The sequence below is a fragment of the Onychomys torridus genome, chromosome 14 (genome assembly GCF_903995425.1).
Source record: "Onychomys torridus chromosome 14, mOncTor1.1, whole genome shotgun sequence".
Taxonomy (NCBI): domain Eukaryota; kingdom Metazoa; phylum Chordata; class Mammalia; order Rodentia; family Cricetidae; genus Onychomys; species Onychomys torridus.
Genome location: NC_050456.1, coordinates 83,262,603 through 83,279,555, shown reverse-complemented (window position 1 = coordinate 83,279,555; position 16,953 = coordinate 83,262,603). Strand labels below are relative to the sequence as shown.

General features: G+C 41.3%; 1 protein-coding gene across 2 annotated transcripts in view; it reads left to right on the top strand.

Moving 5' to 3' along the window:
* Positions 1–1,095: 1,095 nt before the first annotated feature.
* Sp4 (Sp4 transcription factor) overlaps positions 1,096–16,953 on the top strand; it is a 74,231-nt gene continuing 58,373 nt past the window's right edge. Inside the window, exons 1-3 of one of the 2 annotated variants that reach the window (XM_036206010.1) lie at positions 1,096–1,350; positions 1,766–1,875; positions 2,387–3,944. In XM_036206010.1, coding sequence (XP_036061903.1) covers positions 1,344–1,350; positions 1,766–1,875; positions 2,387–3,944 — 1,675 coding nt within the window. In that variant the 5' untranslated portion in view covers positions 1,096–1,343. The remainder of the gene's footprint in view (positions 1,351–1,765; positions 1,876–2,386; positions 3,945–16,953) is intronic. The other variant, XM_036206011.1, reaches the window with a different exon arrangement.

The following is a 16,953-nucleotide window of genomic DNA, read 5'->3' as shown; positions in this document are numbered from 1 at the left end:
GAAGACGGTCATTGCTCTGCACCGGCACTCAACCAGAAAGACAACCAATAAAAATGGAAGCTCCTGCTCTGCGGGAACACAGGCCTCGCGTTCGGACCGGAGGCCCCAGCCAGCTAGGTGAGCAAAGAAAGCAGGGCGAAGGGGATATTCCCCAAGTCAGCTTCATTCAAACCCGGAGGACAGCAGACTCCGCCTCCCTTCGCCGCCGCCTGCTCAACCGCCGCGCGCTCGGGGTGTGTGCTCGCCCCGCGGGGAGCGGCTTTCAGCTGAGGAGGCGGTGGCAGAGGCGGTCCGGGCAGCCCCGTTCGGCCGATAGGCCCAGGCAAACAACACCCATTTCCCCCTCCCTGGCGCTGGGTTCAACTCCCACTCGGCCCCGGCCACGCCCTGCTGCCACCGCCCCCTCGGGCAGCTCCAGGCTCTGCAGCCAGGCCGCGCTCGGGGGCGGGAGGAAGGCGGTGCCTCGCTGGGTTCTCGGCCAGGAACTACAAGACCCGAAAGCCTTTGCGGCAGAGGCCCGCCCGCCTCCTCCCACGACTCGGGGCGCGTCAGCGGCATCATCCAATGAGAGCCGAGCCAGGGAAAAAGGGCGCCCGGGTCCGGATGCGCCTTAGGAAAGCCATGCTCACGCCGCGGGGGCAGCCAGCAGTCCACTTAGCGCGCCGTACTGCAGCTTGCCTGCGCTTCCCCGCGCTCGCCCCGCTCTCCTCCCTTGAGCCTAGTCCCATGTCTTTCTTCCGCGGCCCCTCGCAAGATGCTATGGTGCACTTTTGAGTGGAGGGCGCCGGGAACTGAGTAGGGGGCGGGATATCCTGAGACAACAAGTTTGGCTGTATGGAGGGCCTGCCGGCAGCACGCCGCAGCTAGCTCGCCGAGAGAGCACGCACTACGGGCCGAGAAGGCAGAAGCAGAACGGCGGCCAGCACGGGCCGAGCAAAGGGGAGGAGAGGGGGCGGCCCCAGCGCCCCGGCCCCGGCAGGTCGGCGGCCAATCCGCTGGGGGAAGGGGTGGAGAGTCGGCGGCGCCGGCGGAGGCAGGCCTAGGGGGGTGGGGAGTCGCCGCGCTCGCACCGCCCTGGCTCCGCCCCCGGCCCGCGCCGCCGCCCGCGCCGCACGCCGCCGCTGTCAATCAAGGGCGAGTCAGCCGGGCTCGGGCGGAGAGAGGAGCTGCTACGCCACAGCCCAGCGGCGGCCATTCGCGGAAAAAGAGGCAGAGCCTGTGCCAGCTACAGCCTCCTCCGAGCCACCCCGGGCGGGCGGGACCGGCCTCTCCTCCCGCCTCGCCCCCCCCCCCACCCACCTCTATCCCAGTGTCTCTGTGAGGGTTTGTCCTGTTAATGCGGGATGAGCGGTACGTATTCTCCACCCCCCTCGGTCTCCTTCACCGCCTCCCTCTGTCCCTCCCTCCCCAGACCCTGCTCGCTTCCCCCTCCCCCGGGGCCGCCGAGATGCTGGAAGGGGAGGAGGAGAGGGCGGGAGGGAACCAGGGGGAGGGAAGGAGGGCTGTGTTTTGTCTTAATGTCTGAGCTAGAACAACCTCCTTCTGGGTGTTGCTCTGGAGCCTATGGGTCGGGTTTCAAACCACGTTTTGTGAGCGCCCCCTCCTCCCTTCCCCTCCTTCTCCCCCACCCCCTGCCGGTGTGCACGGATCGCGGGTTTATGGAGATTAATGTTCAGAAGGAGGGAGGGGGAAGAAGGGAGGAGAACGAATAATAATAATCCTAATAACCTGTTGTCGTGTGTGTTGGGGGGGGGGGTTGTTGCAGATCAGAAGAAGGAGGAGGAGGAGGAGGCGGCAGCGGCGATGGCTGCAGAAGGAGGGAAAACCTCTGAGCCAGAGAATAACAATAAAAAATCCAAAACCTCAGGCTCCCAGGTAAAAGCAAACGTTAAAAAAATAATAATCATTCAACACGAAGCTTCAGGGAAGATAGGGAGTTATGCCCTCTCAATACCCAGAAGTAAAGAACAGAATAAAAATGTTTAGCCATTCAAAGCATCTTTCTGAGTGAGAAACTTAAATTGTAAATCCATAAAGATTTCCCATAGTTGAGGTTATAACGGTGTTTAAAATTACATCAGGAATTCAGACTGCTAGAAAACAGTGTCTATTTTCCCAAGGGCATTTTGAGTTTAGAAGAATAACACTTTAAGAAAGTTTACCAGAAATTTCTTTTTTTATTTAAACTTTAAGTAACAAGACTTGCCTCCTTATTCAATTAGCTTCTACCTGCTTTTGTTCATATTTCCCCTTTAATTCTGCTCCCTATTGAGTGTGTTCTGATACTTAGAGCTCTCAAAGTAAATAACCCCCTCCCACTACTGTCTTCCACTAAATCCGCCCACTTTTTTCCCCTCCCTCTCCTTTCCCCTCCCATTTTGGGTAGGACTCTCAGCCCTCTCCTCTGGCTTTACTGGCAGCTACTTGCAGCAAAATAGGGACTCCTGGTGAAAATCAAGCAACTGGACAGCAGCAGATTATTATAGACCCAAGCCAAGGATTGGTACAACTTCAGAGTCAACCACAGCAGCTAGAACTGGTGACCACGCAACTTGCTGGCAACGCTTGGCAACTTGTTGCCTCCACGCCTCCTGCTTCAAAAGAAAATAACGTTTCTCAACCAGCTTCTAGTTCATCTAGTTCTTCCAGCAGTAATAACGGGAGTTCCTCTCCTACAAAAACGAAATCAGGTAACTCTTCCACTCCTAATCAGTTCCAAGTCATACAAGTACAGAATCCAAGTGGTAGTGTACAGTACCAAGTGATCCCCCAACTCCAGACGGTGGAAGGTCAGCAAATTCAAATCAATCCAACTAGTGGTTCATCTCTACAGGATTTGCAGGGTCAAATTCAGCTCATTTCTGCAGGTAATAATCAAGCTATCCTCACTGCTGCTAACAGGACAGCTTCTGGTAATATCCTTGCTCAAAACCTGGCAAATCAGACAGTTCCAGTACAAATTAGACCTGGTGTTTCAATACCATTGCAATTGCAGACCCTTCCTGGTACTCAGGCTCAGGTTGTAACAACCCTACCAATTAACATTGGAGGAGTGACTTTAGCTTTGCCAGTGATAAACAACGTGACTGCCGGAGGAGGGACTGGACAGGTTGGCCAGCCTACTACTACTACTACTGATAGTGGGACTTCCAATGGGAATCAGTTAGTTTCTACGCCCACCACCACCACTGCTTCTGCCAGTACTATGCCTGAGTCGCCCTCCTCCTTTACTACTTGCACAACCACTGCATCAACATCTCTAACAAGCAGTGACACATTAGTGAGTTCAGCAGATACGGGCCAGTATGCAAGCACATCAGCCAGTAGTTCTGAACGCACCATTGAAGAATCGCAAACACCTGCTGCTACCGAGTCTGAAGCCCAGAGCTCCAGTCAGCTTCAGCCCAATGGGATACAGAATGCACAGGATCAATCAAATTCTCTTCAGCAAGTGCAGATTGTAGGCCAGCCTATCCTGCAGCAGATCCAGATCCAGCAGCCTCAGCAGCAGATTATTCAAGCTATCCCGCCACAGTCATTTCAACTGCAGTCAGGGCAGACAATTCAGACCATCCAGCAGCAGCCTTTGCAGAATGTTCAACTTCAAGCTGTAAACCCGACTCAGGTGCTTATCAGGGCTCCAACTTTAACACCTTCAGGGCAAATCAGCTGGCAAACTGTCCAGGTTCAGAATATTCAGAGTCTTTCAAATTTACAAGTTCAGAATGCTGGGTTATCTCAGCAGCTAACCATCACCCCAGTGTCTTCAAGTGGTGGCACAGCTCTTGCTCAGATTGCTCCGGTGGCCGTCGCTGGTGCCCCAATAACTTTGAATACTACCCAGCTTGCATCAGTGCCTAGCCTTCAGACAGTGAGCGTTGCCAACCTTGGTGCTGCGGGCGTTCAAGTTCAGGGAGTTCCAGTAACAATCACTAGTGTGGCAGGTAAGCAACATCTCTTCTTTTTAATCTATTATTAGCAGGGCTTAGTAACAGAGTTATTGCTCCAGGTTCACTTTTAGATTTGATACACCTGCGAGGTACACCAACTGGAGAGGAATCAAAACTGAACTGTTAACACCAGCAGCCATATTTAGTTATCAGTGTGATCTCTTTATTTCTGTAGCTTTTAGCACTTAGTTTTGTGTGTTGAATTTGTTAAATAATTTAAATTATTTCATAAAGCATCATTTTCTGATTAGAGCCATAATTACAGAGATCATATTTGAGTACACTTGAACTCTTCCGGAAGAGGCGCTCATCTCTTCTTGATGGAAAGTTGGCTTAACTTGAATTTGTGTATGGTTGTGACTGTGTTGAAAGGTTAATTCTGTGTAATAAGGTTGTTTTTAATTAGGCCTCATTTTTCAGCATTTTGTTTTTGAGGTATTTTTCACTTTAGTGTATAGAGTAGTTTTAAACTAGATACTGTTGTAGTTAAGATAGAAATTTAAGTTGCAAATTGTTTTATCAAGTTTTATGTCTTTTTTTCTGCTATACTCAGGATTAGCTCAGGATTGTGACTTTAATGGTACTTGATGCATAAAATTTAAGGAAAAGCCTTATGGTCCTTATTGAAACATGTTTTAAATTATTTAAATGTGTCTAGTGTGAGATTGGTGAAAAACAATTAAAAACTTGGTAGTAAAATGTCATTTACTTAAATTGTGGCCATCTTGTTTTTAAGCCAGCTATAACAGTTGCTCTTTCTTATGCATGTAGTTAGAGATATCTGAAGTACTTAAAAACCTAGTTCCGTTAAGTAGTGTAATCTTTTTGGGGAGCAGTCTTATTGTACCAAAAGTCTTATTGTGCTTAGATGTCATTGATTCTGAGTTGGTGGAAACTGGCTTTGATTTTAGAACCTTTGATCTTTTCAAATTTTGTCAAATAAAACTTTGTATTTTGGTGTTTTAGGGTTGAATTATGCTTGTGCTTTTTGAATGACCTTTTTCAAAACGAGGTGCAGAAAAATTAAGAGGGGGTTCTTCTTCCACAGTTAACAACTTAAGCCTACCCATTCAGGAGAGCCTACCCATTCAGGAGAACCTAATTTATTTTCATCTCTTGCCTCTAGACAAGCACTACCCAGTAGAACTTTGTGTGATGTTTCAATGCTGTGTCTGTCCTATCCAGTGATATATTAGTTCTACACATTGATTGAGCACATAAAACAATGGTGAAAATAGTATGGCTGAGGAATTGAACTTTAAGTTTTATTTAAGTAACCACATTTAGCTAGTGGCTCTTGTGTTGACACTGTATATTGTCAGTATTTTGAGTGTGATTCTTCACCTAAAGTTTTTAGTACCCAAGTATGTAAGTGATGGTTCTGTTCCCAGTCCTTATTCTGTGTAGTTGCTGCTCATTCTAAACATGAACTGGAGTATTTCAGTACAGTGTCTGGTTTCGGTGTTTTGAATAATAGTTTGCATTGTCAAAGCAGAAATTATTTCATTTGTATTTCATCTTGCCTGTTAAACATTAGTGAGTTGTGGTTAATAGCATTGGGTAATTTATAAACTGGGCTAGAAATGGCCACCAGTTCTCTCTAATTAGTATCTTGCAATCTAGAAGTTCCCTCTTACTAAGTGTGAAGATAATTCAGTATTTTGATCCCCCAACCCCAACTCCTGGAATGGTGCATAATAAGTAATGGAAGATCCAGCTTTTAGGGGTAAAATTTGGGGGCAGAGCTAGAATCAAGGGTCTAATCAACAGTGAGTCAGAAGGCAGAATTGGGAGCAGGTGGTACTAAGCTAGTTCATATGTGCCCAAGTGTGTTTTACTGGCAAATATACCATTTTAGCCCCCCATACCCCAGCAGCTACTGTGTACCAAATGCGCCCACTAGATGTGTCTGTTCCTATATTTTCATGGGCATTTTTTTTTTAAACTTAGAGTTTACATATTTTAGGAGATCTGCTTAAGTGTATAAGGAAAACTGAGGTCTACACATGAAGAATTTCCTCCCTGCTGAAATCCAACAACTTAAAATTTTGTTGATACTTTAAAGAGATGACTGTAGTATAAAGAGTAGAAACAGACCTTGGTTTCTACAAGTTAAGTGCAGGTAATTTAGGCTTAGCTGTTGGCAGTTTTAGGCTATTAGCTAGCAAACTGGACAGTATTCTTTGAAGGTTTGGAATGTGGGAGCAATGCCCTACAGTGGTTATAGTTAATCTAATAAAATTGCTTTGTTTTCATTAATTTCTTTTATTTTTACATTTAAAATACGCTAGAAGCAGAATGCTAAGCACTTTCTTAAGAAGAGGAAGAACACTTGCCTACGTCATCTTCATAAACGAGTCCTTGTTTAGAGTTAATACTTTGGGTTGCCATTTTCTGTTATTTCACATTTTCCTTCCAGAATGGTGGTGTTGAATTTATGGAAAATATTACTGTTAATATTCACAGGTTTAAAAAATGTTATTTTACTTTTAATTGATACATAATTCATGTACATAGTTGTGGAGTACAATGTGAAATTTCAATACACTACACAGTGTGTAATAAAATCAGAGTACTTAATATCATTACCTTAGACATTGGCCATTTCTTTGTCAATTACTGTCAACCACCACTATCTTACTGTGCTATAGTTGGGTATTAAATGATAGTCCTGTCTAATTAACTGTACCCACTTTCCTTTTCCCCAACATTTCCCTCATGCTGGTAACGGTATGGTCTCTACTTTGACTTTACTCTTTTAGACAGGGTTTCACATGGTGCAGGGTGGTCTTCAGGCTCACTAGGTAGCTAAGGCAGGCCTTGAACTAACCCTCCTAATTCTACCAGTGCTGGGATTACAGATATGCACCACCATGCCTGGTTATAGAGTGCTAGGAACAATCATGTGTGCTAGGCAAGCACTCTGCCAGCTGAGCGACATCCCTGGACCCCTCCACCTATAAGTTAGAATGTGCTCATGACAACATCAGAGCTTGGAATATTGTTAATTACCCTTGACAGAGTAATGGCTAGCTCAAGAACAAGGCTTAACATTTCTTAGGGTCCAGGATCCTTTTACCTTCTCAGGGAGTGGAGGGGGTCTGTGTGATAAGGACAGAAGAGGAAGAATCACACAAGGCAAATCAAATGAATCCAGATTTGGAAGGTGGAGAGCTTCACAGTTTTATGGAAAGACAAGCTTTTTTCCTTGGTAATATATTTAGACAGATTGCTTTCTTTGCTCTTGTCTGAAAATCCTGATTTCTAGGCTAAGCATTTAATTAGTTAGGAGTGTAGGTATAATTAAAGACTTGTACCCGATATATACATTGTTTTCTTGTTGGGAAGAAGAATTTGATGGATAACAACTGAGTGTATGAGTCTTTATTTGAGCCATGTTAGGTAGTTTGCACATTTAATTCCAGTAGGGGTGGTAGAGGCAGGCAGAGCTCTTGAAATCTGTTTTAACTAAGTAAAAATAGAAGTTTTGCCAGTATTCTTACAATGTTCTTTGGTCTTTAGGAGTTACATCTTTTTTATATGTGAGAGCTAATGGGTACTATTGGTTTCTACTTCAGTAATTAACCTGGAGTGGTCCACATTATCATGCCATAGGCCTTTTGCTTGATTAAGAGATTATTTGTCAGTTTCAGCAGAAAGTAAATTTTTATGCTAGTTTTCCCATAAAGGAGGTTGAGACTTGATAAGATGTTGCTGACAATTCAAGAACTTGTCTCTTACATAATTCCTTTGCTTTTTATAGGGAATTAAAGTCTAAAAACCTGGGTCTATAATATGAAGCCAGGAATGGAAAGGCCAGTTCTTAATGACTGTTTAAAAATGGGAACCAAATAACAAAGCTTACATTTAATTTAAAAGTTCCAATTTAACTTAGTCAAATTAACTTTTTAACATCTACCTTTTTTCTGAGTTACTCAAATTAGAAAATTGCCTGAGGCTTAATACAGATACTCTTTTTCTTTGTTGTATATGCTGTGTGGGTTTGAATTTTCATTTTGGGGCATCTTAAAATCATACCTGTATATATTACCTGCACACTTGTGCTTGGTTATTTCCTTTTAAGATGAGTCAGTTATTCTGTTACTTTTCCACTAAAATCTTCTAATACTCTGTAAATAGATTGACCTTCATTATAAGGGACTTAAGTTTAGGCTCTGATCTACCAGTTTGCCAGTTTGACTCTAGCTTTCCAAAGCTTTTTTTTTTTTTTTTTTTTTTTTTTTTAATAGAAAATTAAAAAAGTACTCCATGTAAAGCCACATTAGTTTTTAAAGGACATCTGTGCTGGCTTGCTTTAGGTCATCTTGACACAGGGTAGAGTCATTTGAGAGGAGAGAACCTCAATTGAGATAATGCCTTCATAAGATTGGGCTGCAGGCAAGCCTGTAGGGCACTTTTTAGTGAATGATTGATGTGGGGAGGGCTCAGCTCCTTGTAGGTTCCTGTTCCCTCCTCCAGCTGGTGGTCCTGGGTTCTAAAAGAAAACAGGCTGAGTGAGCCAGTAAGCAGCACTCCTCCAGGGACTCTGCATCACCTCCTGCCTTGGCTTTTTTCAATGGATTGTAACTCAAGATATGTAAAGCCAAATAAATAACCTCTTTACTGTCCAAGTTGATTTTGGTCATGGTGTTTCATTACAGCAGTAGTAACCCTAACTAAGACAACAGCTCTTGGGAGGAATTGAAGGGCAAAGGAGCAAAGAAGAACACTTCTCTTTTCCTTTTCAAATCTTTGCTTTTTTGTTTGTATTTTAGATAATAGGCCTCCCTGTAACTCAGGCTGGCCTCATGCTCACTTTAAGCCCAGGTAGTCTTCTTGAGTTTGTGATCCAACTTTCATGAGTACTGAGATTCAAGTGCTCCTGGCAGATTTTCAGTTTCTAATTTAGAGAGTATGTAAGAAATACTTAAGGAATATTGGAACAAGCATTAAGACAGATTGAAGAGAAAATAGAAAAGGAAGCTTGATCAAGAAGGAATCTAGGGAAGATGCCATGGGTAAATCTTCCAGAAATAACAGATTTACCAGGTGATAGCTTTTTAGTTGGAAAAGATGTTGGAGATTATAGCTTACAGTTGTGACCTTTTCATATTGCTCTGAAAGTCTATTTTTAAAGGTATTTTATTTTACTGTTTTAAGTGAAGATAGAAATGTGGGTCATGTTCTCTAGTGTTCCATTAAGTACTTGGGGATGACTCATTAAGGATTGACAATAAAGGGGGGAACCTGATCTCGGACCATATACATGTGTGCTCTTCTGATCTGGGATGTTCATTATGTGTACCATTTTTTACTGCTGAGTGAATGAGCAAGTTGTGTCAAAGGAACTTTTACTTAGTGAGATGAAAGCTTAATGAAATTGGAGTTACTAAGGTAACTTAAAATACACTCAAGCCTTTCTCTCCCACCCTCATTCCTTGGCCCTCTTATTATATGTATCCTGTGGCAGAGTCTATGATTTTGACACCATTTGTTTTTTCACTATATTTCTAGCTTATCCAAATCTTTTATTAGCCTGTGAGAAAATAAAACTGAAGTTAGGACTTAGTGAATTAGAACTATGTTGTTTGTCTTCTCATGGGTAGACTGTCCCTGTGTCACCTGGATATTCAGTGCTGGCATATTAAATGTAATATTCTCTTCAGGTCTGTTACTGAACTTAAGGTAGGGCCTGGGTGGTGTTATTTTTCTCTTCTTGGAAGACCAAGTTCAAGACACACTAAGTGTGTCTCATGTTGATAATCTCAGAACTCTAGATGAGGCTTGGGTAGGAAGACTGAGTTTGAGGCCAGCCTAACCTACATAATTAATTTCACCCCACCATGGACTACATGGAGACCCTATCTCAAAAAACAACAACAATAACAACAAAGAAATAAAAAAGTTTGTATCTAATAATATTAGTAAGTTCTATATATGATCCTCAGGCCAAAGACATTTATCTTTTCTGAAAAAATAGTGAGAAATGGATTTTTTAAAAAAATATTATGTATTTATTATGTATACAGTGTTCTGCCTGCATGTATTCCTGCATACCAGAAGAGAGCAACAGATGTCATTATAGATGGTTGTGAGCCACCATGTGGTTGCTGGGAATTAAACTCAGGACCTTTGGAAGAGCTGCAGGGGTTCCTAACCTCTGAGCCATCTTTCTAGTCTGCATACTAGAAATGGGTTTTTAAAAAAAAATGGCAAAAGGACCTTGCTGTGTAGTTCTGGCTGGCCTTGAACTCACTAGAAAGCCCAGGCTGACCTCATCTACCACTGCTTCCCTGGACTAGGAATCCCTGGATGTGTATATCAGATATACAAGTAATATAAAAATACAATATGACATAATATAATATAATATAATATAATATAATATAATATAATATAAAAAGTAATGCTTGTGGAGGAAGAAAGCAAGCATTTACTGTAGCTAGTATGTGTTAGGTACTGAGTTTGTATTCATGATGTTAAACCACAGAATGTCATTTTATGGGTAGATATTGTGTCCATCACACCAACTACCTCATTGAGTTTTAGTTACTTTAGGAACAAAACCTAAGAGGTAAGAGTCTGCAAGGATAGGGCCACTGAGGAAGTCTATCTTGTCTTTATGTTACATAGTTTTTTTTAAACAGTCCATGTTTCTCTTGCTGTGATGTAAAAGCTTTACCAGTTGTTGAAGGTATTTTTCAAACCTGATGTTAGTGTGAGTTTCTGCTTTGCTAACTTTCTTAAGTGTCATGCTGCTTTGTAGCTGGAGTTTTTCTGGTCCTGCCTGGCTCACAGTCAGGACAAATCTTTCTCACCCCCGTCCCACAGCCACCCAGACCTAACCAAGTAAACACACAGAGACTTATATTGCTTACAAACCTTATGGCCGTGGCAGGCTTCCTGTTATCTACTTCTATCTTAAATTAACCCATTTCTATTAATCTATACTTTGCCATGTGGCTTATGCCTTACCAGTACCTTACATCTCGCTTTTCATGGCGGCAGCTGGCAGCGTCTCCCTGCCTCAGCCTTCCACTTCCCAGAATTCTCTTCTCTGCTTGTCCCACCTATACTTCATGCCTGGCTACTGGCCAATCAGTGTTTCATTTATTAACCAATCAGAGCAACACATTTGACATACAGAACATCCCACAGCACCCCCCCCCCCATTTTAAAGGAAGGTTTTAACTTTCACATAGTAAAATTACAGATAAAACAATTATCAAGCAAGAATTACAGTTATAATATCTAGTCTATTTATAATAACTAGTCTATTTGGCAAAATTAAAGAAGATATCCTATCTATCTTATATTTGTGAGTCTAAGGTTTCATATCTAACTTATCTTTTATAACTAAGGAAAATTATAACTATCTAGTCTTCAACCACATCAAAGACCTCAGAAGGATATAATACCTGAGAAATGTTAGAAGGATGCAAGCAACTTTCGGGAATCTTACAAGAGCAGACAGAGACAGCTGGCAGCCTGGACAGTCATCCAAAGTTCTTTTGTAAAATTGGGGCAGGGGCATCTGTCTTCAGCCCACAGGTCTAGAGTCTCACGGTCACTTTTCTCAGTGTCCTGTAAAATCTCTGGCAGTTTCCTCTGCAAAGCAGGAACCTGAAAGAGCATTATTTTGTCAAGCAAAGTTCAGTGGTCACCTTCCTATGGGTCCTTTATGTCCAGTTGATCAAACAGTCCAGGCAAGTACAGTTTCTTGCCCAAATGGCTATTTTTGCCAAGATGAAGATAAACTCTTTGATGCCATCCTTCTCTCTGAAGTAAATCAGTGCTCCCAGGAGCAGGTATGTCTCACTGTCCAGAAAGTCTAAATTTTTAAAACATTTTAAATGCCTTATTCTGTAGGTCTTTGAAATGTTTGAAGATTACCTATTTATATGAAATATATATGTATACCTAGAAAACTTAACTAACATGGCTACGAGTATGATTATCATAGATGACTAATTATTAATATATTTTTAAATTATCCTTTAGAATTTTAAATGAGGTACATAAACATGTACCTCAAACAAGAGTAGAAATATATATACAGTATAACAAAATTAATTTTAAACTTGTAACAATAAACTAAAATCCATAGCAATGTAAAACATTTTAAACAAGTTGTTGTTCCTCTTTAAAAGTAGGTTCATTAATCTATCCTTTTATCCTATCATATCTATACTATCCCCCCTTTTTTTCTTTAGAAAGAGATTGTATTTATAATCAACCTGTTTTAAATAAAAATATTGGCTTTTTCTGTCCCATACCAGAGGGCTCTTTTATTTTATTTTATTTTTTTAAGCAATATGCTTGGGTTTAGAGAAGGAGTGAGCCAATTCTATCCATGTGTTCCTCTGATTGGTTAATAAATAAAACACTGATTGGCCAGTAGCCAGGCATGAAGTATAGGTGGGACAAGCAGAGAAGAGAATTCTGGGAAGTGGAAGGCTGAGTCAGAGAGATGCTGCCAGCTGCCGTCATGACAAGGAAGATGTAAGGTACCGGTAAGCCACGAGCCACATGGCAACTTATAGATGAATAGAAATGGGTTAATTTAAGATAAAAAAAGTAGATAAAAAGAAGCCTGAAACAGCCATACAGTTTCTAAGTAATATAAGTCTCTGTGTAATTATTTTATAAGTGGGTTGTCGGACTGCTGGGGCTTGGCGGGACCTGAAGAGAAAACTAGCTACACTGCTTTGTTTTCATTCTTAATCCTGTGCCCTTGTCTCAAGTGGCCACCCCAATTTACAATTTGAGCTTGCTATGGAGGTTTCAAGCACCCACATGGAGTTAACATCAGTGGTGTCCTTTTGTCTTTATTTTGTTTTATGAGTTTGGAGATAGTGTCTAGGCTGTCCTGCAACTGGCTATGTAGTGTAGGCGGTATAAAACTTTTTAATATTACAGTTTTGAATATGAAGCAGGAGCATAGCAAATGTGGAGATCAGAGGAGTTTGTGGGAGTCATTTCTCTCCTATCATAAGGTTCATAGGAATAGAACTCGGGTTATTGTGCTTGGTGGCAAACATCTTTACCCGCTTAGCCGTTGCCAGCCCTGGCCTTAAATTCTTGATCTTCCTGCCCCACCTCAAGTGCTAGGAATATAGGTGTGCACCACTATACTAAGAATTACAGTGTATCTTGATTTCAACATTTCTGGTCATAACTTCTCAGAGACTTATAAATGGGTACACAATTGGATGAAAAAATGATTGGTTGTCAACCATAATAGCAGTGTCTAATGCTTTGGTATGAGATTCTGTCCTTGATACAGTGTACCTCCCCCCTCCCCCTTCTGTTGCCCTTTAATTATAGGGCTGAAGGAATGGCCTTATTTACTGAATATAACAATGAGAAAAGGCTGAGAGATAGTGCCAGTATGATAAGAGATAGGATGGAGATTCAGAGTGCTTAATAGGCTGGAATCATCAGTGGGAGATAGGTAAAGCAGATCAGATACTCCACTTAAAGTAGGGGGAGTTGCGTAGCTACAGGACGCAAAGCCTGACTTTAGTAGCAGGACTAGTGCAAATGGAACTTGCTGGCTTGAGATTAGAGCTTTGTGGACTGCACTGCTGGGTATAGTCTTGGGTGGCACAGTTTAATTAGGATGGTAATAAGCTAGTGATCATACAAGTATTCCTGGGATGAAGAATAGAAATATTTAATATTAGCAATAGTCAGAGTGAGAGTTTTCAATGTTAAAAAAAAAACAAGTGAAGGTGTTAATACTGTCTTCAGTTTTTAGGGTGGAAGTAGTTCTATTTGACCCTGGGAAACAGAGTATGTTGTGTTACATATTACAGAGAAGAGGAGGCGCAGAAAGAAGAGCTGTATCAGTGGGTTGATTGGTTTCTTTAGGTAGTTATATTTTAGCATTAAAGGCTGATTACCCATCTGTCAGAGATTGTAGATTATGGAAGAATTGTTCATGGTATCCAGAACGTTTGACTGGATCTAATTCTAAAACCTAAGAACATGGATAGTTGAATGTTTGGTCCTATATTGGGTATGTCTGTTTAGTGTATGGCCAGAGCATACTGTAACTCTTAAACTTGTAGTCCTATAACTAGTGATGAGGAAGGTAGGGTGGCATTACCTTTATTATGGTAGAAGTAGTGTAAGGCCAGTTCTGTTATCCAGTGAATCTATTAGTCCAGTTCACCAGCTGTCCATTACTTTTAGAATTCCTCTGTTAGTTCTGTTAGATGCTCTTTAATTTGATGAATGGGAAAACATTAGTATCTTATATAGTGTCCAACACTGAACTTGTAGTTCACATTCTTTGCATCTTTGCCACTTCAATACTGTTCATATTGTGATTACTCTTTTGTAAGTGAACTAGAAAAACAGTTGGGAAACCCGGGATGCTAATTGGGCCCCAACTCCATGAAGCATTCACAGCGTTAAGTTGGTTTATTTAACCCGTGGAGTATGCAGATCTAGACTGTTCCAGTTTCTTTGTTTTGATTGTTGTTTTATAAGCTCAAAATATCTACTAGGGAAGTATTTTTAAAATGTTAAGACCAAAGAACATTTTGAGAAAGGAAAAAATGGTAAGTCAAATATATGAAGGCTCTTTTACTTCAGGGGTGATAGTAGGTTAGGAAGGTAGGAAGTATGCTGGTCCCCATTGGTCAGAGAAGTGGGCTCCTGTGGTGGGTTTATTGTTGGTTACTACAGACACAGATAACAAGTCTAAGAATTAAAGCATCTGTTTGGATACTGACCTTCATTAATGGTTCCATTAGCTGTTACTGGGCAAACTTGTCAAATAGCGATAGTCATTCATTCCTTTACTTCATAGTGTTATGTAGTTGAGACCAGATATGTTTAGAAAGGGTTTAATATATATTATAGTCAAAACTATTTATGTAAGGTGGTAACATGGTAAAATCTCCACAGAGTGACACTTGCTAGAGGAATGTAAATTAATCAAGTGGGAAAACACTAGGTGTCAATATTTTTATTTTTATGAGTTACAGTCTTAAGTGAGATTCATAAAACAGAGATCAGAAAGCTTTGGTCAGAATACAACCAAGGATACAGGAGCAGGTATGTCTATAAATACAGTAGAAGCCATGTGTTTTCCTGTGGTAAGAAGTAAGTGTTTCCAGCCTTTGTTAGGTCCTGGGAGTATTCACTTTTCTTGAAAGGGTGCTTGTTGTGTTAGGGACATAGGCTAAATACATGATACACTTGTATGGATCTGTAACTTCCTGTGAGCTTGTACTTTTTAAGTGCTGGGTTTTGAAGTCTAGAAAATATTGTGAGATTGGGGAAATGATGTTGGCAGAGATAGGAGTTTACAGGCCTCAGTGATTGGACCGCAAAGTGGACTTGGAGACTTTGGGAGTGGAGAAACTAAGAGGTTATCTTGAGTCAAGCTTGCTGGACTTGGAATAAGCTAACTGGGACCAAACTTGGAAAAGCATAAAGCACTCATGGGGGGGTTTATGACTTACACACAAGCGGTGGTCTCTTTCATATCCTCTCTAGAAGCATATGCTTGTTGTAGAATAGCTTCAGGGTATACTGAGCATCCTGCCTGCCCCCATCCGACTTCAGAAGTTGATAGAGTTATTAATGTTCCAAATTATATTTATTGGACTATTTATCTGGTAAAAAACCTGGAGCACATTCCTGTAGTCCCAGAATTTAGGTAGGAGGCTGAGCTAGGATCACAAGTACCAGTATTAGGCCATCACAAATGAGAGGGTATGGCAGAGAAACCAGGAGCCCAGTTAGAAGGATGTTGTCATAATAACTTAGTCATGAAGTCATGGTGGCTGTGAAGATGAAGTAAGTAGTCACTATGAAAAATAATTGTTGATATGAAAGAGGTGATAAGAATTAGATTAAAACACTGGCTGTCCTTCCCATGCCTGTGTGTCTTCGTGGTAATAGGCACTGGGAAACTAAAGCTGAAAGGACTGCTTTTCACCCTTACAGGATACGTGCTCTGTTGAAGGAGATGGTTTCTTGCCTTCTGAGACATAGGTTTCTACATTTAAAATCTTTTCAAACTCAAATACCTTAATAATAAAAGGCATTTGATACTTTAGTTAGAAGAATGTTTTCTTATGGTCATTTGCATCTTAGACCAATTAGAATATAATGTATTTGTGCTTTAAGTTTAAATTGCAAGTACATCATATATATAAATTTATATATACACATACGTGTAATTAGAATACCATTTGGTACTTGATCTTAAAAGCCATGAAGGAAAACCCTAGAATCCACAAGAAAGAAGAACCAGTTCTGCTTACCTTGTTTTGGGTAGGAATACTTTTGTGAAGAGGGGTACAACTGAAAGATAAGCATGCCAGGTCATTAGGAGGAAGCATGCTATTTCTACTTGTACATCCTCATGTAGTTTGGATTTTCAATTAGTGTGTGTGTGTGTGTGTGTGTGTGTGTGTGTGTGTGTGTGTCTGTCTGTCTGTCTGTCTGTCTGTCTATGCATGTAGCCCTGGCTAGCCTGGAGCTTATTATGTGGACTAGGCTGGCTTTGAAATCAGAGCTCCTCCTGCCTCTGTCTCTTGAGTGATTGGATTAAAGGCTGGCACTACCACACCTGGCTTCAAGTAGTAATTTTTATCCATAAAATTTAGACATGGATCAAGGAATAATAATAATATATTTAGGATAGAATTATAAACTTCTTGTAGGTTGTAGTCTGTCTTATATATACAAACATGTATGTAATATACACCTTCAGCCACCAGTAAGCATTGTTTTCAGTCTCCGTTGATACTGAACTAAGAGAAAGTACACAAGTGAAAAACTCTGATTTCGTAGGAGAAGGGATCCTTGGAACAGAAGGAATGAGAGAGTATATGATCATAATGGAGTAATACTTAATAAGATACACACACACACACACACACACACACACACACACACGATTTATCTATTTTGGTAATTTGCAGGTAATGGGAGTTTTAGGTGATGGAAAACATTGTTCTGTTTCCTCTGCAATTATATA